A 24,951-nucleotide genomic window follows, 5' to 3' on the forward strand; every position below is an offset into this window, starting at 1 on the left:
ACGACTCCATCGACACGGCGGCGTGGGACAAGCTGGGCATCACCGACATCGGTGGGGCGCGGGCTTGCGAGCTGCAGCCCCAGATGGAGAATTCTCTGGCGGGAGGGTCGTCGGAGATGGAGCTCTCCATCCCGAACCAGTACGGCTCCAATCTGGGCTCGGTCACGTCTCCTCCGGTGCGGATGGAGGCAGCGGTGGATTCTTTGCTGCTGGCGGAGCCGACGGGCAATTCCCCTGCGGTGTCTGCGGACCCGAAGCTCTTGACTCCCCCCTCGCGTTCTCCTTCCCAAGGTGGTCGCGGCGGCAGCAAGATTGGCGCGACGAAGCAGATCAAGAAGGTGGCGATGCGCAAGGTAACCGTGGAGGCTGGGCGTGCAGCGGAGCGTTTGGGGGCGCCGGCGACGCCGCGTCAGGCGGTGATGGCGCTGGTCATGCCTGCCTCCACTACGGTCGCGCTGGAGACGCCCATGACGATGCCCGTCCCGAAGGCCAAGCGCTCCAAGGCGGTGGTGGACGGGCAGGCGGCCCCCGTGCGGACCAGTGCGCGTGCTAAGGGCGCCAAGGGCAACTTGTCGTTGCTTCAACGCGTCCAACTCCTCCAAGCACAGAAAAATCTGGAAATCTCAGGTAATCCCATGCCCCGCTTTACGATTCTTGACTCCTTTTCGGACGAGCATTTGAGCGAGGTTTGGGGGAGAGTGGGGTGGAACCAACGGGAGGAGGTGAGATGAGCGAGCTTATCTCGTTGATTCGCGCAAAGGAATTGGCGCAAGCGGCGCTAGCAGTGGCGGCTGTGCAACACGCGGATCGTTTGGCACTGGAGGCTGAGGCCTCGACAGCGCTAACGACTCGGCCCGACGAGGAGACAGCAACAGGGGTTGCTGCTCCTTCCTCGCCTCGCCGTGGCAGGGCGAGACGTGTGGACAAGGCGATCACATCCAGGGGGGTGCGCCTGCGCAATCGTGTCGTATAGATGCGTGCACTCCTATGAAATATTCGTGGCTTCGGCCACTCGGGTCGGCGCACCCAAATAAGGGAGTACATTAGGAAAGAAACGATAGATATCATAGGGCTCCAGGAAACGATCAAGTCTGAGTTCAGACATCAAGATATCTTAGCGATTGATCCCTTAGAGCGTTTCGCTTGGCATCATAGTCCGGCCAACGGCCACTCGGATGGCATGTTACTTGGCCTATGCACTGCCACGCACGAGGTGCTGCACTCGGAGAGTGGCACCTTTTTCATTGCGACCAAGTTCCGCGTGCGAGCGTCGCTTCGCGAGCTCGCGATCGTGCAAGTCTACGGACCTGCAGATCATTCACGTTCGGCTGAGTTCCTAGGAGAAATTGAAGCCAAGGTGATGGCCTTTTTGGCTATTCAGATCCCGCTAATGGTGGGGGGAGATTTCAATCTAATCCGTTCGGGGGCGGACAAAAACAACGACAACATCAACTGGCCAAGGGTGGCCATGTTCAACAATTCGATCGCATCTATGGCATTTAGGGAAGTGACTAGATCGGGGGCAAGATACACTTGGACTAACAAGCAACTAGCCCCAGTGCGATCCGTGCTGGATCAAGCTTTCATGTCTCCGGACTGGGAAGTTCTGTTCCCCTTGTGCTCACTCCTTGCTGAAACAAGGATTGGGTCGGACCATGCTCCGCTAATCTTGTCTTCTGAGGAGGATAGAGTGTGTCGCAGCCCGCGTTTCTACTTTGAAACAACATGGTTCGAGGTACCGAATTTTGACACCATCTTCAGGGAGAGGTGGCAGAGATGTGTCCAACTCACAGGCCAGCAACGAGGCCCTTTGGAGTTCTGGACTGCGGTAGGGGGCCGCCTGCGTGCAAGCCTTAAGGGGTGGGGCGCGAACCAGGGTCGCGACGATAAGATCCTGAGGGCAAGGCTCATTGAAGAGATAGCTCATCTCGACGGTCAGGCGGACACACGCCCTTTCTCTGAGCAAGAATGGGCGCGGCGATATGCCCTAGAAGGGCAAGTCGAAGCTCTGCTTCGTGCCGAGGAGGAATACTGGAGGCGTAGGGGAGGCCTCAAGTGGACGCTCAAGGGTGATGCGAACACGAAGTACTTCCACACGTACGTGAATGGCCGGCGCAGGAAATGTTCGATTCCCAGGCTGCAGACGGAGCAGGGGCTCCTTCTTCAACAATCGGAGATTTCCCGTCACATCTACGACTTTTATATAGGTCTGATGGGGATGGAGGAGGCCCAGCGAGCACATTTGCGTGCGGATGTTTGGATTCCTTCTCAACGGGTGCTCGATAGCGAAAACGAGGGGCTGGAGCTCGCTTTCCTACCGGAGGAGATTGACAACGCACTACAGGGCATGAAATCCGACACGGCCCCGGGGCCGGACGGGTGGCCGGTGTCAATGTTCAAACATCTCTGGCCTTTGCTGCGCGAACCCATTTTCAAGGTGTGCAATGGTTTCATGCGAGGTTTTGTCGACATAGCGCGGCTCAATTTCGGTGTGCTGTCGCTAATTTCTAAAGTACCTGGTGCGGACAACATTCGCCAGTACAGACCCATTGCGCTCATTAACGTACCTTTCAAAATATGTGCTAAAGGCTGCACTACTCGACTCACGCCGATCGCCCATCGTATCATTAGTCGTGCGCAATCGGCATTCATCCGCGGTAGGAATATTTTGGAGGGACCGTTAGCCTTACAAGAGACCCCCCACGAGCTCAAACGCACGCAAGAACCTGCGATCCTTCTCAAGTTAGATTTCGAGAAGGCTTACGACCGCGTTAATTGGGATTTTCTCCGACAAATCCTTAATAGCTGAGGCTTCTCGTCGGCGTGGGTGCATCGAGTCATGCAATTGGTCTCGGGGGGCCAAACTGCGGTCTCGGTAAATGGAGAAGTAGGGAACTTCTTCAGGAACAAGCGTGGCTTACGCCAAGGTGATCCCATGTCACCGATCTTGTTCAACTTTGTCGCGGATGCGCTGGCAGCAATGCTGCGGAAAGCGGTGGAAGTCGGGCACATCAAAGGGGTGTTGGGACACCGCATCCCAGGGGGGATATCACATTTGCAATATGCGGACGATACGCTATTGCTATTTCAGCCGGACCTCCACAGTGTGGCCACAGTTAAAGCCCTGCTTATAAGCTTCGAACTCATGTCGGGCCTTAAAATCAATTTTCACAAGTGTGAAGTGATGCCCATGTGCATGGACGAGCAGGAAGGTAGACGCGTCGCGGATCTACTGAACTGTAAACTAGGCAAACTCCCGTTTACATATTTGGGCCTCCCGTTGGACGCCAAGCGCGTCTCGATAGAGGGCTGGGCTCCGCTCTGGACTAAGGTGGGCGGGAGGGTTTGCCCATGGAGGGGTAAGTTTATGTCCTCTGCCACTAGGCTGGTGCTCACGAATGCGAGCCTCTCCTCGCTCCCGCAATTTGCCATGGGACTTTTCCTTCTGGCCGAAGGGGTGCATGCCAAGATGGATACACCCCGGTCCCGTTTCTTTTGTGAAGGATCGGGATCCAAGCGCAAGTACCACATGGTTAGGTGGGACGCGGTTTGCCGTCCCAAAGCCCAAGGAGGGCTAGGGATCACGAATACTAGAATCCTCAACATCGCGCTGATGTGTAAGTGGATTTGGAAACTCTCGCAGGGGGCGACGTGTCTGTGGGTAGACCTGTTGCGTGCAAAGTACTTTCCCTCCGGGAATTTTTTCGAAGGAGTGGCGAGGGGCTCTCCTTTCTGGAACGACCTGCAAGCGGTCCGGCCGGCTTTCGCTATGGGGGCCAAGTTCGGCATTGGCAATGGGCGTTCGGCCCGTTTTTGGTTAGACCATTGGGTAGGAACCTGGCCTCTATGGCAAGACTTCCAGGACCTCTACAGCCTGGCGGTCAATCTGGAGCAACACGTTGCCACGGCACTTGCCTCCCCCCCCCCCCCCCCCGCGATCCACTTCAAACGGGAGCTAACGGGAACAGAACAAGCTCACCTCACGGTTTTGCTTGCTCTTATCGCGCCGGTCGCGCTTTCCTCGCACGAGGATACAGTGACTTGGTCTCTCACCCCATCCGGCAAGTTTTCCGTCAAGTCGTTGTACCGGAAACTCTGCCAGGGCCAGTCCTCCCAAGTGCCGAAAGGCTTATGGAATGCACGACTCCCACTTAAAATTAAAGTGTTTTTTTGGCAACTGTTTCGTAACAGATTGCCCACCTCGGCCAATGTTGCTAAACGCAATGGCCCGTCGTCTGGCCTTTGTGCAATTTGCAACGTCTTGGAAGACGCGAACCACGTGTTTTTTCACTGTCCGTTAGCTCGTTTTGCTTGGAGTGCGGTTCGCACCGCAGCCAACACCACATGGAACCCGGGCTCGACCGTCGATCTCGTGGCCATTGTAGACTCGGCTCATGGTGGCAACAAACGCGTTCTTTGGAGCTGTGTGGGCGCGCTGGCCTGGGCCCTCTGGCTCATGAGGAACAAACTTGCGATCGAGGAAATCTTCCCATCCCACCCTGCTAATATCATCTACAAATGCAACCTTTTCCTGCAGCAGTGGAGTCCGTTGGCGAGGCACAAGGATGCTGATAAACTTCAACATGCACAAGAACGTCTTCGTCAAGTCTACATGATGGCTAGGGAGCCACCCGCCTCTTCTTCGACTTGAAGTGGCCCTTTTGAATGGCGCATGAGCGAGCCTGCATGCTCTAAGCTCAGGCTGCGAGCCATGTAATCATCTATACTTGCTCAGTGCTGCTTTTGGCCTGCCCGATAACTCTTCACACTTTGCGCTATCTTTGGCCGGAGCCTCCGTGCTCGTGTTTGTAATCTCAGATCCTGTCAGTCACACTGCCTAGTTGTGGGCTTTATTAATTTAAAGCCGGACGCGCCCAGCGTCTTCGTTTAAAAAAAGTATTATGTTAGAGCCCATCCAGGTGGGATGCCGCAAAAATTTGCTCCTGATGGAACTTGAATCGTGGTCGGCTGGGATGCGCCACCATGACCCATCCACTCGGCCACTGCTCAATTCTCACAATTTCTCGTTTTAAGCCACGGCACTTGAATGCATTACCACATGAATGCATATGCTCGTATCTGGCATCTTCTGATTAAGTTCTTATGGTTTTCTTGTACCTGCTCTTAGAGCATCTCCAGTCACGCCCCCAACAGCCCTCCAGACCTTTTTTTGCTATCGGCGCCCGAAAAACGGCCCAGTAGCGTTTCAGGAGCCCGTTTTTCGTCAGTTTGGGCTGAAACTGGCGCCGGCGGACCTAGACCGAACCCGGCGCATTGGGGGGCGCCTGGGGCGCCGAGGAAAGCGTTTTTGGCGCGAACGGGAGTGGGGCCGCCGAGTCAGTGACACGCCGCCTCGTCGTCCTCATCGCCTCTGTTCCCGTGCGAATCAATGCCAAGGCTGCCGCGCCGGTCAGCCTTCATTGATGCCTCACGGGCGGCGCAGTGAAGGCGCCGTGACGCGCGTCCCGCTGTAGTTGTAGGCGTAGTTTGTCTGTTTTCTCTGTTTTTGTACAAATTTCAATGAAAAATCTTTGAGTTTGTGCCAGTATCGTATCAGTCGCCGAGTTTGAGCGATTTTGAGGACGACAAGTGGAAACGCAATTGCCCCCACGCCGAAAGCAAACGCCGGTTCAGCACCAGACGACGTTTTTTCGGCGTCTTGATGGATTGAACGGCTGGAGATGCTCTTAGTCTTTGAACACGAACCTTTTGTGGGGCTCATCCAACTATCACTTGGTTCACGAACACATACTGTAATAACTCCGTAATTAAACCCATCTCATATATTAGTATATATGTATCTCCACTTCGACGTGGCCAAGCTGTTTATTAGTCGCTTATATTGAGCATGAAATAGTCGAATTTTTACACCAGCGTCTAAATCCGAGCAAATAGGTGTTGCCCATTGACTGATACACAAAAGCAAAAATCCGACAAATTAGAAGAGTGAAATTAATTTGGTGTTGTCAATGAGTACATGTGTTGATGTGCATAGTTAGCGATGAGTTTGAGAATGGATGGTGTCAGGAGAAATCGTGGCAGCAAAATCGGCAAGCCTCGTTGAGATCAACTAGGACGTTCGAGGGCATGATCTAGATTCCCAAGTTGGTCAATGCAACCGCGTGGAAATCCAACACTAATCCGAAGCATAGATACTCCGGTTATCAGGGCAGCAGAAAAACGTCGAGGTTCAACAAGTGACTCGAGGCTTTTGCATCTCCTAACCAAAAGTGCAGCGTCGGCAAAATGTAGTAATATCTGTATGCATCTCCGTGGCCTGCATAAGCATAACAGTGCCACATTGTCACCCGGCAAAAAATGAAAAACTAGTACTGTATGACAATCTTAGGCTGGCCATAATGAGGGTAACATAAATAATATCATGCACTTGAGACTTGCAAACATGCTTATGTGACAGGTAATTAAAAAAAAATATATGATTATAGTAACATAGATAGTAGATGTCATAACATAATGAATGTGATGTTACTATGTGTCATGCATGACAATGAATAAGACCATCTATGATACTCCCCACTATGACCAGCCTTAGCACAAATGTGAAATGACCATGAACAATAGGAGCAATAGTAGCATCCTACTAGTATAACTGGCCAAACGGGCCGGCCCCACCCGGCACGGCACGGCCCATCCTAATCGTGCCTGGCACGACCCGGCCCAGGAAGGCACGATTATTATACGGGCCGTGCCGGCCCGCGTGCTGCAGCCTGCAGCCCAGGCACGGCCCGTATGCTAATCAGGCCAGCCCACCGGCACACTAGGCCCGCTAATCTGCCTTCTATTTTGCGCACTGGGCGTTTTTAACCTATTTTTATCTGTTGGGCCACATTAGGATACATAAAAAAATAAAAAAATAATCAGGCCTTGCCGTGCCGGCCCGTATGCTCGGCCTTTAGGCCCAGGCACGGCCCTTGACGTGCCGTGCCGTGCTGTCCGTGCTATCGGGCCGGCCTAGCTATCCCGGTCCGTTTGGCCACCTATACCTAGTAGCGGTCTTCGTGGAGCGCTGGCTGCTGCCTCTGCATGCAGAGGGAAGATTAAGGCGGCAACCAATGGGACTAGTAGAGCGCCGCCGCCGACGTTCCCAAAGCCAAACCAACGGCCTCGCGTGGGGCCCTCCGTCATCAAGCAAAGCGCAGCACAGCAAAGGATTCTCCCCCAAAGTTTCAAACTGCAGTCCTCCGCCCACCACCACCAGCCAGCGCCTCGCCGCGCGGCCGCCGCTAGCTCGCTCCGGCACTCTCCGCCCTCCGGCCCGACCCCGCCGTCGCATTGGCCTCCACGGCCGCCTCCTCGCTCAGGTGCGTCCTCGTCGATTCCCGGGGAAAACCCTAGCCGCCTCCGCCCGTCGCCGTCGCCGTAGCACGGCCGCCGAGCGCCGCGATTGCTGGTCGCTCGCTCCAGCTCCCTAGCAACCAACCGCTCAATCCATTGCCTTATTGCCTTCTATTTCCTCTTTGGTTCTGACGATTTTGCGGGCTGCGCAGGATGGCGGGGGAGCTCCGCGGCGCTCTCTGCCGCACCCCGGCGAGGGCTCCCGCATCCGGGGTCGGGAGCGACGAGAACGCGCGGCCTGCCGGAGCTTCGACTCCCGCCCCAGCGGAGCCCGTCGCGGCCTCCCGGCCCCCCCTCCGCGCTATCCAGTCACCGGGGCAGCCCCGGCGGCCGGTGCCGACGCCCAAGAAGGGTCTGAGGGTCAGGGCAGCGGGCAAGACACCGGCGCGGGTCGGCGCGGCGACCACTCCCCTTCGCCCGACCAAGATCCTGGGGGAGCCGAAGCCGGTGCCGAGGTTGGGGTTCACGACGACGGGGGCCAGTTCTGCACAGGTCCAACGTTCCAAGCTCCGAGACTCCATCTTGCTCCGGGAGGAGAATCGCAGTGTGCAGGTGAAACACATCTACTGCTATCACCCCTGTTCCTTTTTTGTAAGGTTAAAACTGAGGCTGCTCACTGTTTTCACTTCATATATGACCTTCAACACTCTTTGAAAGATTACAGAACATCCCAGTGATAAATAAAAGACAGTGTAACTGATAGGATTTGGATATTGCAATGATAGAATCAAACATTCCAACAGATTGCATCTCCCTCATCCTTCATATTCATCAATTTGTTATCCTTCTTTTCCATCACTAACCATGTGTGGTATTGTGCCTCCAGTGCCTTCTAAGTTTGATTTTGCACCTAGAGATGCCACATTGCACTGCCAAGTCCCAAAGCACAACAACCCGATGTCTAATATGCGCAGTAGCTTTCAAATTTATTTGTGCTCGTCCGTTGTGGTGGTGATGGAAATAACAAAGATCTTAACGCTGTGCTATTTAACTTTGTGGACAGAATGTTTCGTCAGCATTGCAGCAAGATGACTCTCATGCACCTGCAAAGGAACAAGACAACTCAGAAGATGCATTGAGCCTGCAGCTGGAGTTGGCCATAACCAAAACAATTCTTCTGGAGGAGGTAAAAGCCCGAGCGGAAGCTGACGTCAGGGAAACTGCTGTAGGATATGAGCTGAAAGCAGCAAATTTACGTACCCTTGAAGCTTGCAGGCAGAAGGAAACCACAGAAAAAGAACTGAAATACACAACATCTGTTTTAGAGGCCCTTGAATCGGAGCACGTTGTTTTGATTAAGGAAGTAGAAGAGCTGAAGAATAACAATTTGGAGCGGATTAGTTTGATAAAGGAACTAGAGGAGCTGAAGAAGAACAATTTCCAAAGCCCGGTATTTCGTAAGAAGAGGGATGTGGAAACTCTGATGTTAAACACTGAGCTTGAGCAAGAAATGGATGAAATCCACAGGCAGGCTATGTGTGAAACGTCTGAGGTGATTATATCCTTACAAAAACAGCTGTTGTCACTGCAACAACAACTAGATGACTGCAACAAAAAAGAGTCATTGGTTGCCAAACAAAGCCTTGATGAAGCTAAGAGAATAGAGATTTTGTTGGATCAATCCATCGAAATTCTTGTGCAGAAGGAGGTTCTTGAACAATACTTTGTTTCATTCGTGAGGGGGATGGAAGAAGAGACTCGTCAGCTTGAGTCCAAACTAGACCAGTCAAATAGATTCTATGAAGGTAGAATTAAAGAACTGGAGATTAAGATGCAAGAAATGGATTATCAGGCTGGAGTGTTACTTATTTCATGGAATAAAGAAAAAGAGGTAACCCTTTGAAAGGAAATTAGGCTTACCGCATCGGAGTTTTTGTCTTTTCATATAGATTTCTTCTTCTTTGAACAACGAATTATGGCAGTGACATTCTTTGCGAACCACCTATTAGTTAGGATGCAAGCATTTTTGGTTGTTCTGACTTCCAGTCATTCTCATTATCAGATAGTGATGCTTTGCAACATGTTCATTTCTTCTTATCTAAGGCATACTATTAGTTTGGATAGCTTTGAGGTTGTTAGTTCGTTGATTTCACGCAATTTTCTATGTTGTTTATAAAGGCTCACACAGAAAATTATGTATATATTCTTCTTTATGAGTGCTTTTGCTTTTTATCCTTTTTTGGGTGTATGGTAGATTAAAAATACCAAATACCATACTTACATCAATATTATATGTTGCATTATGGGAGTTCCTTAAACTTACGCATGAGAATATCTTTACAGCATATCTATAAATACATTCAGATTTTAGTATTTGTCCAAGAAGGACCTACAAACAGCGCAATTAGGCATGGACGAAATATCTATGATTGTTATAACCCTTCCATTTATAATTATATTATTTTGTAGATATCAGAGGAAAGGAAGACATATGCCGAAGAGAAAAATAAAGTAATCAAGCTATTGGAGATGTCTAATGAGGATGGCCAGATTACTGTGTGTTCATTAGAAGAAAAGATAAGTTTGCCACTGCTGGTATGTTAATAGTTTTGATTGGTCACTTATTTTTCTTTCCGAGCACTGATTTTTTTTCTTTTTTTCTAAGGTGAAATTACTCGAGGAAGAAGCAGAACAACTCAAAAGGCAACAGGAAAAACTAGAAATGGAGCTGCAGAATGCCAGGCAAGAATTGCTAGTTGTGCCATCCTCTAGGGAAGCAAAGAGCTCCCTGGAAGACAGAATGGTTGATTCACCTGACCCAACCAGGTTTGCTGGTTCTGAATTCTGTCACCAGACATCTGTGTTTACAGAAGTAAGGGAAATAACAAACACTCACCTTGATCTCTTGCAGGTACCCGAGTAATATAAACAATGGGGTACTGCGTTCTCAGGAGAGTAGAATAGGTCGAAAGGAGCCTTTTGAAGCAGAGGTAATGATGGCATTCTTTGAAGAGCAAATGCAAGGAAGCTATGCAAGCTCATTTGAAGATATATTCAAAGAAGCTGCAGACGATTCTCTTGTTGCTTCACATTTTCTTCCACACATTACAAGCCAAATAAAGCCAAATCCAAATGCAGTTGAGGAGGCAGTTGACCTAGACACTATAGCTGTTGAGTCAACTCCTCTAGTGGAACACCAAGAGGAACCTGGTGAGCCTTCTTCTGATGAGTGCATGCATGAGGCCAGCCCATCAGATTTAGAGATGGCAAAGGCAATTTCATTAGAAAAGGATTGCTGGTCAGAGAACTCGGAGTTTGAGCACCCCAGTGCAAGCGTGGAGCTGGAGCAGTCTATTGCAAGTAAGCAACCTGATTTATTTGGCGGTAGTGCAGGTAGTGATCAGTCCATGTCTGTATGTGATTCAGAGGAGCAAGTGACGCCTCCAGCTGTGGAGTCAGTGGTAGAAGTTCTGAAGGAGAATGAGTTGCCTCCAGTTTCTCTAGTGCGTCCCAATGATCCGGTGAAATACACTTTAGCCACTTGTGATGAGCTGAAGAGGCTCAGAAGCAGGAACCACTATGAGGGTGATAGGACAGCAACAGACAGGAGATTCTGGTCCATTGAGCAGCAGGACTTGTACAACTCCATATACCGTAGGGCCGAGTTGTTTACTATGCAGTGGATAGACTGGGAGTACATCGATAGCATAGATGAGTTTTCTTGTGTCAGACAGAGATGTGCCCATGTGGGGCTTGAGCAGATCATGAGGTACCATTGTGATTGGGACAACGAATTGATTAGGCAGTTTTACTCCACAGTTCATATCAGCGACGACAATAGCTCTATTACTTGGATGGCAGATGGCAGGAGGATAACTACAAAGAAGAGGGCATGGGAGGAGATGTTTGGCATTCCTGGCAGTGTTCACACTGCAATAATTCACTCAGAGTTTTTGCTTGATGATGATGACAAGAGGATCATGTACACAGCTGCAGAATGCACAGTAGGCCAAGCCAGGGGCCTCTCTCCATTGGCTAGCATAGCCAATAAGATTATTCGGAAAACCATCTATCCCAGGTCTTATAGAAGTAAAGTCCAGGGATACAACTGGAACCTCCTACGTCATATTGTGGAGCAGCATCCATTTGACATCATTGCTTTGATCTTCGACGAGATTAAGTTGCTTATTTCAGATCACAGTCGCACTTGCCTCTTGTATGCACCATACATCATGGGGATGATCATGCGAGCTTTTGAATATGATGGACCTAGAGAAACCAGGCACGATTCCTACAAGCCCAGGCCCGACAAGTCAAAGCAGACAAAAAAAGTTAGTCGTCCACTGGCACCTGCAGTAGTTGCACCTTCTGAGCCACCACCTTCAGCATGTCAGCCGGAGGTAGAGGCCAATGTTGAGGCAGATGACCACAGCCAGTTCGAGGAAGCCGGACACCGGCCCCAGGGAGAGGCAGTGCAGCATACCAATGCCTCCTTGTCTTCTCAGATCCTAGCTCCACGCTCCTCCCTGACACCTTCCCTTGAGGCTACCACTCCCTCACCGCCTCCGGCTCCAGCTGCATTTCCTGAGCAGGCCAGCATGATGCATGCCGGCCTCCGGTGCTTCAGCTCAGCCAGCTGTTTTGGGGCCAAGTCCTTTTAGTCACTTTAGTTGGTATCAAAGAGATAAGTGATGGGTTTATGTGCTGTCCTTGATGTCTACCTTGCACTCGTATTCTGGTTATTTTGTCTATATATATCTTGGACTTGTTCACCATGTATATTCTTCTATCAAGAAAGACCTTGAGAAGAGCGTATCGAGACTTGAGAAATCAGTACTATGTTAGGCATATGTGTGCCCACTCTGTCTTGTGTGCACTTAGTCAGGGTCCTTGGTCTTCTAAATTATACTACATGTGTATGATTTTGCAGCTTTTGATCTTCTTTCATTGTGGGTTAGGAATTTGGTTAATGTGTTCAGAGTCAGGGAGGAAGAAGCTCCTATTCAGCAGCATCAAGTTGAGTTATTGGCTATTCATCTTGGCTCAGGCTTCACTTTTGTAATTGTGCTCCTGTCCTGTAAAATAATCTTCATGTGTCCATACTCGAGAAAAATGTGCCCAGGAACTTATGATTCTGAATATCGTAGTCTGATTCAGGAAGACCCTTTTTTCGAAGGTAAATTCAAAGTGTGATCTTCCAAATTTTGGTATGGTTCAGGTCCTTGTTCTGAACATTCAGAGCTTCGGCAATTCTCACATCGAACTTGTGATGCAGAAGAATGGCCCAGGATCAGATGGTTAGCCGCTTGGCCAGTGAGGGGTGCTAGCTGTGGGATGGGCCACATGGTGGTGAGCATCAGCTGCTTGCGAAAATGCTTGCGCAGGACAAGAACCGGCTGGCATGGCATGTGTTGGTTCAACTTGGGACTTGGCTTCTGGGCTTTAAAATTCTTCGCTGGGCGCCGTCAGGTGGTATTTGGTGCCTGATTTGATCTGGTCTTGAGTTTGTGCTGGACATGCAGTTAGGGTAGTTAGTAATAGATACCTCCTACTCTGGTCTTGAGTTTCTAACCGGTTGCTGGAATCAGTGGAATATGGCTAAATTTCATCATGATATTTGTTTGTGGTCCTCTCTAGCACATTGAAGTACAGTTTCAGGAAGCTGTTATTGTGTGTGTGTGTGTGTGTGTGTTTGCATAGATGGGCATGTCAAGTGTACATTTGGGGGTGCATGTAAGTGCCTCATTTTAGACCTAAGTTTCAGTACTTTTTGTATCAAACTGGTGGTGCTCAGAGCGTCATATACTCATTCAGATGCAGTATGCATGAGTGATTACATAGTCCTGAATATTTATCTGTGAGATGCGACGAAAGAATTCGTTGCGTCCTAATGTGAGCAGAATTCTTGCAACTAAAATACCAAGGTTCTTAGTTTGATCACCTCCTTGGCACTGGAGTGTGCCTCTGTAATGTGCAAGACTGGGGCTTCGATTGATTGAGTTCAATCACAGAAATCTGCCAAGTGTGCTCTTATTTCCCAGTATCCAGGACTTTCAGTTGGAGACCTGCCTGCTGGTGCCTTCGCCAGAATGGTATTATCTGTAAGAAATTTGGCATCTTGTAAGTGCATTTGCTTTGCTATGGTACCCGCTATCTCTTGTGCTTGAGCTTCCGCCAGCATTCTGGTCCTGACGTTGAGATCTGTATCTTCTTTTGGTAATCTGTCTTGAATTACATGCAGATTCCAACCCTTGTGCATTGGTGAGCTTGAGTGTTACCTGAAGATTGTCCCTTCCTTGTTGCATCTGTACAGATCTTGTTTCCTACCAATATAATGCCTGGCTCCCTGTTCAGGTTTATTTTGCTGGTGATCCGTGCGTGACTCCTGTTTTACTTCATCTTCTGCTGTTGTTCAGCTGTATTTTCAAGCGATAAACGAATGCTTATGGCTTGCGCTTTGTAGTAAAGCTGCAACAACCAGTCATTCCTTGATTTGCAGAACTAGCTAGCTGCATGATTGTTTCAGTTATTCTGTTTGAGCCATGACTAAAATAATCTCATCTTAGACACCAAGGGTTAGCAAATAAGTTCCAGTACTGAACAAGCAGCTCCAGAACAGAACAGCCAGCTATTTCATTTCTGAATAAGCCAGTTCCAGGGCTGGATGGTTCAATATTAATAGTTTTTTTTTCTTTGACTTGGTTGGGTGCGCTGGCTATTAACACGGTTTCTTCCACTGCTATCCTATATGGGGGTCTTTGGAACCGCCATGATGATCTGTTGTTTGACAAAGATCTCTGGATCAATGTTACTTCTCTGTTTCTCAGGGGAATGGAGGTTGCCGCACAAGGATGGAGGAGTCACTGAATGCTTACCAGATATGCTATTTGGGCTTAACAAGCGTTGGCCTGGCTTGAGCAAAGCAACAACCATGCAATGCAGCTGGAGGAGAATTAATGATCTTGCTGTGCTGTATCTGTGTCCTGTCTTGCTCCCAGTTCGAAGGTAATTCGAAAAATTCCTATGTTTTAGACTTTAGGTCCTTGTGTGAACATTCAGAGCTTCAGTAATTTTCAGGTAGCAGATGGTCCGCCGCTTGGCCAGCAAGGGGCGCCAGCTGCGGCACGGCATACTGAGCTAGACTTGTTTGAGGCGTGCGGCAAGGCTAGTGTCAGCACCACGCCACTCCTATATGCGTGATGGACTCCGAAAACTTTTGCTATGATATATTTTTTTTCCGGAGCTTGAGTCAACCGCATAGCACATTGAAGTACACTTTCAGAAATCTGCTAAAGAGTCTTGCGAAGGAGCGGGTTGGCATGGTAGGTGTCGGTTCGACTTGGCTTGTCGGCTTTAGAATTCCTTGCTGGAGGTCGTCAGGTGGTGTGTGGCACATTGAATTCTTCACTCCTTTAGTTGTGCTCCTGTACATAAAGAATGGCCATGTCCATGGTCTTATAAGTCATGGAAAATGTGTCCCTCCGTAACTAACGGTTCTGAATATCGGAGTTTGATTCGCGAAGACCCTTTGTCTGAATATATAAATTCAAAGCGTGATCTTTCAAAATCTGCGCTGGTTCAGGTCCTTACTCTGAACATACAGAGCTTCAGTAATTCTCACATGAAACTTATGATGCAGAAGCACAGTTCAGGACTCAGGAGCAGATGGTTAGCCGCTTGGCCATTGAGAGGCACCAGCTGTGGCGTGACATACCTCAACCGAAACTTGTTTAATTTCCAGCACCGGCGAGGATGTGCCGGCGCCACGTCACTCCTACATGCGCCCAGTTCATGGGCTGCTGTGATGCGCTTTATCTGGGATGGGAATGAACGTTGTGTTGTGCTCTAGTTTCTCAGAGGTACGCTTGCCCTCTCACTTTTCTTACCGAGAAAAGGCTTTCGCCCCGCTTTATATTATAAAGCAAACCGTCAAAGCCAAGCATTCAATAAGGTTCACACACACAGGTCTCACAAACATAAAGGTAACCAAGGGTTAGTGCTGAGGGCATAGCTCAACAAGCCCAGAAAACAGAAAAACTCGCACACACGGCGGCCCAAACAGAGGAACTAGTCGGGCTCCAGGGGAGGAGGCGGCAGCGGAGGCGCCATGCGGAAGGCCATCGATCGAAGGTCGGCGAGGAGAGTGTTGATGGCGTCTCGGTTCTGAGGGCGGCCTAAGCGGCCGCCAGAGCTGCAAGTAACCACACATTTTGAATATAGCGTTAGTTGCACGTCAAAGAGGAACTTTTTGAATGACAAGCTTATTGCGAATGGTCCAAAGCGTCCAGGCAAGAACCCCAACACATAGCCATCTAATATGGCGGTAGCAGGGTGGGGAGGCGTGGATTTCAGCAAGTCAGAGAAGTTGGTGTTGCACCACTGACCACCGAGCGTCTTGCGGAAACAGGACCAAAGAAACTGGGCTGTGGAGCAAGAGAAGAAGATGTGGTTAGCATCCTCCACCGTGCCACACAGGGGGCAGATCCCATCTCCAGGTCCATTATGCTTAAGGACCTCCACCCCAGACGGGAGGCGTCCCCGGATCCACTACCATAAGAAGATCCTGATTTTCAGGGGCAAGCGGATATCCCAAATCACGCTAAAGGGCTCGAGGGCCGGCGAGGGGGCAATGGCCGCGTAGAGGGGTTTAGTGGAAAAGCAGCCGGAGGGCTCCAGTCGCCAAGAGATGGATCTAGGGATGTCCTCAACGTTCATCGGGAGGAGGGCGATGTCCAGGAGGAGAGCATCCCATGCGGCCATTTCAGGCGGACCAAAGGGGCGACGGAAGGCGAGGCGCCCTAAGTCAATAAGGGTCGTCTCGACAGAGACCCGAGGGTCCACCGCAATGGCAAAGAGCTCTAGAAACCGCGCGGCCAGGGGGAGGTCACCGATCCACCGGTCAAACCAGAACAGGGTCAAGGACCCGGTGCCAACCAAGATGGACGTGCCGATGCGGAGCACAGGTAGCAACTGGATGACGGCCTGCCAAAACTGGGAACCACCAGATCGCTGACAGAATGCGAGTGGCTGGCCTCGAAGGTACTTGTTCCGGATGATGGTGAGCCAAAGACCGCCATCTCCATTGGCGATGCGCCAGAGCCATCGGGTCAGGAGGACAATGTTCATGCGCCGGGAGGACAAAATCCCAAGGCCCCCCTGGTCCTTGGGTTTGCAGATATCAGGCCAGCTCACCATATGGTACTTCTGCTTATCACCCTCACCAGCCCAGAAGAATCTGGATTGGTACTTGGCGATCTCCTGATGAAGCGTCTCATGAAGGCTATAGAAGCTCATGAGGAACCAAAGAAGGCTGGCAAGCGAGGAGTTGATGAGGATCACACGGGCGGCCTTCGACAGTCACCGCCCTTTCCAGGGCTCAACCCGATGTTGCATCCGGGTCACCGTGGGGCGAAGGTCAGCCACGGTGAGGCGCGAATCACTAATGGGGATCCCCAAGTAGGTCGTGGGGAAAGAACCCAACCGACAGTTTAGTCGGTCCGCAATATCCGGAGCTTCTGCCAGGGAGTACCCAAGAATCATCACTTCGCTCTTATCAAAGTTGATTGTGAGCCCCGACATCTGTTGGAAGCACAGGAGGAGGAACTTCAGGTTAGCAATGTCCTGAACCATACCCTCCACCATTATTATGGTATCGTCCGCATATTGCAGGAGGGAGACCCCTGGCCCTCCTACCAGCTGGGGAACAATGCCGCAAATATGGCCAACAACTTTGGCCTTATCAAGGATGACGGCAAGGGCATCAACCACCATGTTAAACAGGAACGGTGAGAACGGGTCACCCTGACAGACCCAACAGAGGGTGGGGAAGTAGGGGCTGATCTCACCGTTAATGTTCACAGCGGTCTGACCGCAGGAGACGAGCTGCATAACTTTGGTCACCCACCGGTCGTCGAAACCCTTGCGGAGCAGTACTTCTCGCAGGAAAGGCCAGTGGACCGTGTCGTGCGCTTTGTGGAAGTCGAGCTTCAGAAAGACCGCGTGATGGTGTTTCACCCGGACCTCGTGAAGGACTTCGTGGAAGACCAACACCCTATTCAGAATAAATCGGCCTTGAATGAAGGCGGGTTGGTTGGGGTGGGTAACAAAGTCAGCAAGCAGGGTCACCCTATTGGCGTACCCTTTAGTCAGGATCCAAAATATCACATTGATCACTGTGATAGGCCGAAACTGGAGGATATCGGAGGCACCCGGACCTTGGGGATGAGGGTAACGATCCCATAGTTGAGACGCCCAAGGTCCATGGAGCTCGAGTAGAACTCCTCGAAAAGAGCCATGACTTCCGGATTGATGGACTGCTAGAACGTTTTGAAGAACGTCACTGGCAGTCTGGCAGGCCATCCGGACCCGGGGCCGAGGAGGGGTTCATCCCCTTAATGGCGGCAAGGACCTCGTCTTCGGTGAAGGGTTTCTTATAACGCTCTGAACTGCCCTCTCAATTTTTGCGTTCCCTCACGTACGTAAGTTGGGCATGTGCTGGTGAGAAGTATAGAGACTGCTAACGCCTTCCTGAAACGTTAGTTCCAGTACTGAATAGTGAATACAGCAGCTGAGGGACAGCAGGCATTTCAGTTCTGAATTAAGGTCCGGAGTGAACGGTTCAAACTAACAAGATTTTTCTTTTGATTTGGTTGGGGTGCGCCGGGCCCAGCCAGCAGTGTAATGACCGGGCGACACGCCAGGGCCACAGTGACTGGTGTTGCATGCATCCATTCCACATGCTCCCAAACAGTTAAACGACAAATACTCTTGTTGCCTGTGCGGTTGCTGGTGATTAATTCGAGCGTACACATACTATAATTAATGGAAATCATTTGGTTTGTATTGTATGTGCGGTGGTGATTAATCACATGATGCATCATGATGAATGCAAAGCAAGGTGTTTCTTAGAAAAAGGATGGTCTCAAATATAATCATGATCCTCAGCAATGACCTTGCCTTGCCTACGCAGCTATTGGGATCGAAAGTTATATTGACCCCTAGTTCTCACTGGAACAAGCTAGGTCACCGGTCTTAGTAATACACGGCACTACACCAGCTAGACGTACGTTATGGCACCACCCAATTATTGCCAAGTAATTGGCTCAATTTGCTTCTTCACTCCTTCGCTCTATATATCTTGGACATAGTAGTCGATCGGTTGGTAGAAACACGTTACAAGAAGAAACTATTCACAGGTTTGTGTTCACGGATGGTACAAATAGGCTTAATTATATACGGTACAATGGAGATAACAATAATCAAACAATCATCAATAATCAAATAACGATCAAACAACGATCTGGACATTAGGTTCGAGCTTTTGGGCTCGTCACGCACTGTTGTGGGCTGTGGCTTGGTTCGGACCGAGACACAAACAATCCGAGCGGAGATACCTTTTTGGGCTCGCGCTAGCTCCTGAACGGTCTACTGCTTGATGTATGTCCTTGGCCTTATAACTCATGAAAAATGTGTCCCTCTGTAACTAATGGTTCTGAACATCCGGGTTTGATTCCGGAAGACCCTTTGTCTGAATATAAATTCGAAGCGTGATCTTTCAAAATTTCAATGGTTCAGGTCCTTACTCTGAACATTCAGAGCTTCAGTAATTTTCACATGTAACTTATGATGCAGAAGCACAGTTCAGGACTCAGGAGCAGATGGTGGCCATGGTACTTGGGCGGCGGCCCCTGCCGGTGAGGCGGCGGCGTTCGCAGGCGGTATGCTGGCCAGCGTGCTCAGCCGTGAGGGCGGCGGGCCGCTGGTGGAGTTCCGGTCGCGGCGCGGATCTCATCTGCGTCGGATCTGAAGGTACGAGATCCCGTCTCCCTGTCGCCTCTCTCGCTCTGTATGCCGTGGACTGCGATTCGCTCGTGGGCTCCGGCGTTGGTGAGCTTGGTGGAGTAGCTTGGGGCCCGGGGGAAACCCTGGATGGCTTGGCTGGCCTGGCAGCGGCGATGTCCAAGGGCGTCGCTTTCTTCCATGGGGACGCTGCTGAGGTCCCCAACTCTCCACTCCGACCTCTTGCCCGGGTGAAAACCCACGATCCCCTATGGATTTGGCGACGGCGGCGCCTTGCGCATCGTGATCCACCTGAAGGTGTTGTCAGGGGTGTAGGGGTTCGGATGGGAGGATGCAGGCTCGGGATTAAGGTTGCTTGTGTCTCGAGCTTGTGTGGATCCGGTGTGGGCTGTAGGCACCGTCATCTTTGGACAGTGGTGCTCTGCCGCCTTGCCTCTCGCATTTTTGTTCGGTTCCCTGCTGCCTCCTCTTCGGCGTCCGACTTCATGAAGTTTTCCTTCTCCAACTAGTTGGGCGTGCATAGTGGCGGTGCTGCCAACACGACTTATCCCAAATTGAGGTGGTCGCCCTAGGTCCACCGTGTGATGGGAGGGCGGCATCCTTCTAGCTCTCGGGCGAGCTTCTCTGAATCCCGACGGTGCGACGCCTAGAAGCCATGGCGAGGGGGTAGGGTCCCTCTTCGGCGACAAAGAAGGAAGTTATTGTTTTCCCTCCTTCTCTAGGTGCTCCTGGAGCAATGTCCATCTTCGACGGCCGAATTTGTCATGCCCTGCTGCTCCGTCCTTGATTTGTAGGATACTAGTGTGCTGCTCCGTCCTTGATTTGTAGGATACTAGTGTGGAGTACTCTGCCTCTAGCAAGCTGTAATCCTAGGTTGTGGTTGTGATTTGCTTCTTAGCGTCCCCTTTGTATCAGTTTGGTCGTCGTTCTCTGGGTCGTTTGATGTAACTCCTGGCCGGTTGATGGCTTTGTTAATTCAAAGTCGGACTCTTCGCCAGCTTTTGTTTCAAAAAAAAAAAGAAATTTGTTCCAGTAGCGGCGAGGATGTGCCGGCCCTACACCACTCCTACATGCTCCCAGTTCATGGGCTGCTGTGATGCGCTTCATCTGGGATGAGAATGAATGTTGTAACTTGTTTTCTGCATAGAGAGACTGCTGAATGAATATTCTGCATCTTCCTAAAACAGAAACTGCATTTTTGTTATGAATTAAGCTCCAGATCAGAATGGTTCATGCTAACAAGAAGTGCGGAACAAGCTTCTGGGAGCCATCCATAGCCACCACGCCCGCGCCCATCGCCGTAGCCGTTGTCGTCCCGTCCGAGTCGGTGCCGCACGAGCAGGTGGACCCAACACGACTGGACCGGCGTCGAGTGCTCGCAGCATCAAACACGCGAACGCAGGTAGAGCGGCGTCTCCCACGGCCAGACGCGATCCAGTCGAACAGTTGATGTGCTGAACACCACCAGTGCGTCTTGTTGCTGGTTGAGTTATTTACCTAAAACCATCATCAGTTGTGGCTACGGTAACAACTTGATACCACATTTGAGCCAAGGCACAAAAAACCACCATATTTGCGCCTAACCCATAACGCGAAGCACTGATGGTCTCATAAGCTCGCAAAAACAGTCATTCTGACCTCTTGGGCCCACTTGTCAGGCTGCACGGAGGAGCTGGGTGACCTTGAGCCGCCCGCGTACGCAGCACTCGCCGTGCACTGCGCCCACCACGCGCCCACGGCCTCCCTGCCGTAGATGGCCGCCAGGACGTCGATGGCTCACTCGTGGCCGCGGCCGGACATGCCCTCCTTGGCACGCGCCAGCACGGGCGCAACCAGGGCCTCCCAGCGCACCACCGCAGCGTGCCGGCCGGGTGCACAGCAGTTCCGGCGTCGCCAGCATGCTCCGCCGTGGACGCCGGGCCGTCCTTTCTGCGCCGCACCTGGTCGCCAGGGAGGAGCGTGCTGCTCTCCACGATGGCACCAGCCGCTATACGTGGACGCCGGAGCCGAGGAAGAACGGCGCGGCGGCCGGCTGCTCGGGAACGGGGTCCGGCGAAGGGAGGTGAGTATCTGTAGGTCGATTAAGTGGGGAAGGAGGTGGCCGACGGGATCCGGTGACCGGAGGCAGATGCGGGGACGCGCCGCGACAGCCCTCACTGGATCAGGCGACGGGGCGGAGAGAAAGAGGAAGTGAGCCGTCCGGCCTCCACTACCCGGCGGCGGCGTACCGTGGAAGAGATAGATTAGGAGGAAGAAGAAAAGAGATGGGAGGCTGACAGATTGGACCCATGTCCAGCTCGGCATATTTGTCCACGTATGCATGCCAACTCAGCCTGACAGGTGGACCCAACCTGTCAGGTCCGCTGTTTTCACGAGCTCAACTGACGATTAGTGCTCCACATTATTGGTTAGGCGCAGATGTGGTGTTTTTTTTGTGCTCTGACTCAAATGTGGTATCAAGTTATTACCCTAACCTTAACTGTGGTGGTTTTGGATAGATAACTCTTGTTGGTTTGAACAAGATGATGACTCGTGTTGTATGCATCCATTCAGTCTTCGGCCATCATACTCGATTCTCGAACAACTGAATGATACATACTCTATAGTTATGTGTGGTACAGTGTCGGTGATTAATTCGAGCGTATGTACATTATAATGAATGGAAACCATCTGATTTGTATGTGGAGTGATTAATCTGACAGTAAATTATAGTGAACGAAAAAACAAAGGCGTTTCTACGGTCTGAGATATAATTATGATCCTCAGCAACCAGGAATCCAAAGTTGTATCGATTCCTAGTTATCACTGGAACAAGCTGCTAGGCCACCAGTCATAATATATAGTAGTACTACACCAGCTCCACATGCGTATTGGCATAGATAGTACCATCCAGTTATTGCTAAGTAATTGGCTCAACTCTTGCATCTTCCTTTCGCCAAAAAAAAAAACTCTTGCATCTTCACTCACTATTTCGCTCTATATATCTTTGATGTAGAGGTCGGTCGGAAGAAGAACTATTCACAGGTTGTGTTCATGCATGAGACATATAGGCTTGATTATATACACCCTGAGAAGTTTTAAGAATGGAGAGCATCGGGATAAATTGTTCGAGTATAATCGCACGTAAATCTTGACGTGAGGCTTGAGCTTGTGGGCTCATCCCACACTCATCGTGGCCCGATTCAGATCGGGCTTGGACCAGGACATAAAATAGGTTGTGGGTAACTCCTTTCTTGGGCTCGTTTGTATCTCGAGCCAAGCTTAGCTCTGCTTGGGCTTGCTCACGGGCTAAAAAACTTGTGTCACGGTAGCCTGTTTTGGGCAATCCTGCAGATGAAACCAGTTGAAAACTGCACCTTAAGTGTTGCTCACAGGCCCGATGGCGGCGAGCGTTTGGGCATTGGCTCCTGATGAGTTGTTGGTACACATGCTAGATCGGGAAGAAGATAGCCCAAAGGAGTGGTTGTTTGCTTTGCATGCAATTTTGAAGAAGGATCTTTTTGATCGTATGGTGGTTATCCTTTGGGCGCTATGGAGCGTTAGGCGGAAGGCAATACACGAGAATACATTCCAATCTCCGTACTCTGTCAACAAGTTTTTATCCAGTTTTTTGGGTGAACTCCATGTGATGAATGCCAAAGCTCCAGTGCAGACGGCTCCAGAAGTAAAAAGGGCATCGCGTTGGATACCCCCTTTGCCAGGCAACACCAAGATGAACACCGATGCTGCTGTGTCAAGGCGAGGGTATGGTTTAGTGGGGGCGATTTGCAGGGATCAAGAGGAAGCTTTCTTGGGGGCTTCGGCTCTTTGTTTTAAGAACATCGTGGACCCACCGACTCTCGAATCTCTAGCCATTAGAGAAGCTCTTGCGTTGGCAGAGGATCTATATCTGAGATGAATTCAGGTGGCGTCGGACTGCAAGCCTGTGGTGGAAGAGATACACAAGGAGAACCTGGCTACTTACAGTGCTATTATACATGAAATAATAGAACACTCTTCGGTTTTTGATTTTTGCATATTTAGTCATGAGTTTAGGAGCTCTAGTTTTGAAGCTCACAACCTAGCGAAGCATGCCCTTTCTCTCGGTGGTGGCTGCCATGTTTGGTTAAGACATCCTGCGAACCTATGATCCGTCCCTGTAAACATTGTGACAAATTAATAAAGCTTTGCGATGTTGTCTCAAAAAAAGTGTTGCTCACAGGCATCCGATAGGGCTCCCATTCGGCTATGCGATGGGGTCACACCCGCGCGTTTCCAGTAACCGCCGCCACAAACCCCTAACCCTCTCCTTTGTGCATTTTCTTTCACCCCCACCACCAGAATGCAACACTCAGCTAAAAGTCCCCTCACTCAAGCACTGGATTTCTCTCTCCCAGTTGACACCCATCGTTTGCATCTGTTGATAAAAAACCTCTCACAACTTTTTTTCAAAAAGGGGGATCCCCGGCCTCTGCATCAGAACGATGCATACGGCCATACTTATTAATAAGCAAATAGGTTCAACAAAAGTCGTCATGTCTCAAAGAAAAGAATGAAAAATGCTCACAAAGAGCAGGAAAAGTAAAAATAAAGCCACAACCGGCTGGCATAAGAAAGATAGGTAAACTAATTGCCTATCCTATTACATGACCACAATCCAAACCGGTTGAAAATAGCTCGAGCTACCATCTCCCATCGGTTAGATCCAGTAACCAAACGCTCCCTGGCCTCCGTCGGAGTGAGTAGCGACCACATACGAATCAATGTAGTAGCTCGGAAGATAACTTGCAAAAAACGAATGTTTGTTGTTCTGTTAAAGACCAAATCATTTTTGTAGTTCCAGACTGCCCATAATAAAGCACATACTCCTACACGAATGTGTCTCGCTGTTCCGGAATCTATCCCATCAAGCCACGTCCCAAATAACGTACTGATAGTATTCAGAGGAGTAATATTAAAGGCTACGTGAACTGTCCGCCAAAAGATTTTTGCCAAAGGGCAGTCAAGAAAGAGGTGTTTGATGGATTCATCCCGATCACAGAAACTACATCTTGTAGATCCTGTCCAGTTGCGTTTTGCCAAGTTGTCATTAGTTAAAATGACTTGTTTATGTACAAACCACATAAACACTTTAACTTTCAAAGGTACTTTGACTTTCCAAACATGTTTCGAACTAGGGATGGAGCTAGAATTGATAATATCCAGATACATGGATTTAACCATAAACTCTCCATTCCTTGTTAGCTTCCAGCACAACTGATCGGGTCGTTGAGAAAGCTGAACATCCATCAGTCTTCTCACGAGATGGAGCCAGGCTTCCCAGCGGTTTCCTGCTAGCGTCCTTCTAAAGTGAATATTGAGAGGAGTAGATTGTAGTACTGTTGCAACGTAAGCGTCTCTTCGTTAAACAATGCTATACAATGAAGGATATTGAAGCGCAAGGGGTGTTTCCCCTAGCCAAGTATCCTCCCAGAATCTTGTAGTGGTACCGTTTCCAACAATAAACTTTGTTCTATTGAAAAAGGCTGATTTAACTCTCATCAGTCCTTTCCAAAAAGGTGAGTTTGTTGGCCTCACTGTCACCTGGGACAAAGTTTTAGATTGCAGGTACTTATTACGCAAAATCTGTGCCCATGTGGCCTCCGTCTCAACAGATAACTTATACAGCCACTTACTAAGAAGACATTTGTTCCTCACCTCAAGATTTTCAATACCTAGACCCCCTTTTGGTCTTTCGGTCTACAAATAATATCCCATTTAGTAAGTCTGTATTTTCGCTTAAGTTCATCACTCTGCCAGAAGAAACGTGATCGATAGAAGTCAAGCCTTTTCTGAACTCCAACTGGTACCTCGAAAAAGGACAAGAGAAACATAAGC

At 50.1% G+C, this 24,951-nt stretch overlaps 1 protein-coding gene across 1 annotated transcript; it reads left to right on the forward strand.

Moving 5' to 3' along the window:
- Positions 1-7,055: 7,055 nt before the first annotated feature.
- On the forward strand, positions 7,056-13,231 carry LOC125507459 (uncharacterized). The gene is made up of 6 exons (XM_087521968.1): positions 7,056-7,908; positions 8,360-9,187; positions 9,766-9,891; positions 9,962-10,122; positions 10,208-12,472; positions 12,572-13,231. Exons 1-5 carry the CDS (start codon positions 7,510-7,512, stop codon positions 11,955-11,957), a joined length of 3,264 nt encoding a protein of 1,087 aa, XP_087378094.1. The 5' UTR covers positions 7,056-7,509; the 3' UTR covers positions 11,958-12,472; positions 12,572-13,231.
- Positions 13,232-24,951: the final 11,720 nt, after the last annotated feature.

The sequence above is a fragment of the Triticum urartu genome, chromosome 5A (assembly GCF_056163025.1).
Source record: "Triticum urartu cultivar PI428250 chromosome 5A, HENAU_Tu73, whole genome shotgun sequence".
NCBI classification, from domain to species: Eukaryota; Viridiplantae; Streptophyta; class Magnoliopsida; order Poales; family Poaceae; genus Triticum; species Triticum urartu.

What these genes read in the sequence shown, in the direction of transcription:
- LOC125507459 (XM_087521968.1), top strand. Translation starts at nt 7,510, where the DNA reads ATGGCGGGGGAGCTCCGCGGCGCTCTCTGCCGCACCCCGGCGAGGGCT. An exon ending in AGGAGAATCGCAGTGTGCAG is followed by an intron (nt 7,909 to 8,359) that starts GTGAAACACATC and finishes CTTTGTGGACAG; the next exon opens with AATGTTTCGTCAGCATTGCA. An exon ending in AGATAAGTTTGCCACTGCTG is followed by an intron (nt 9,892 to 9,961) that starts GTATGTTAATAG and finishes TTTTTTTCTAAG; the next exon opens with GTGAAATTACTCGAGGAAGA.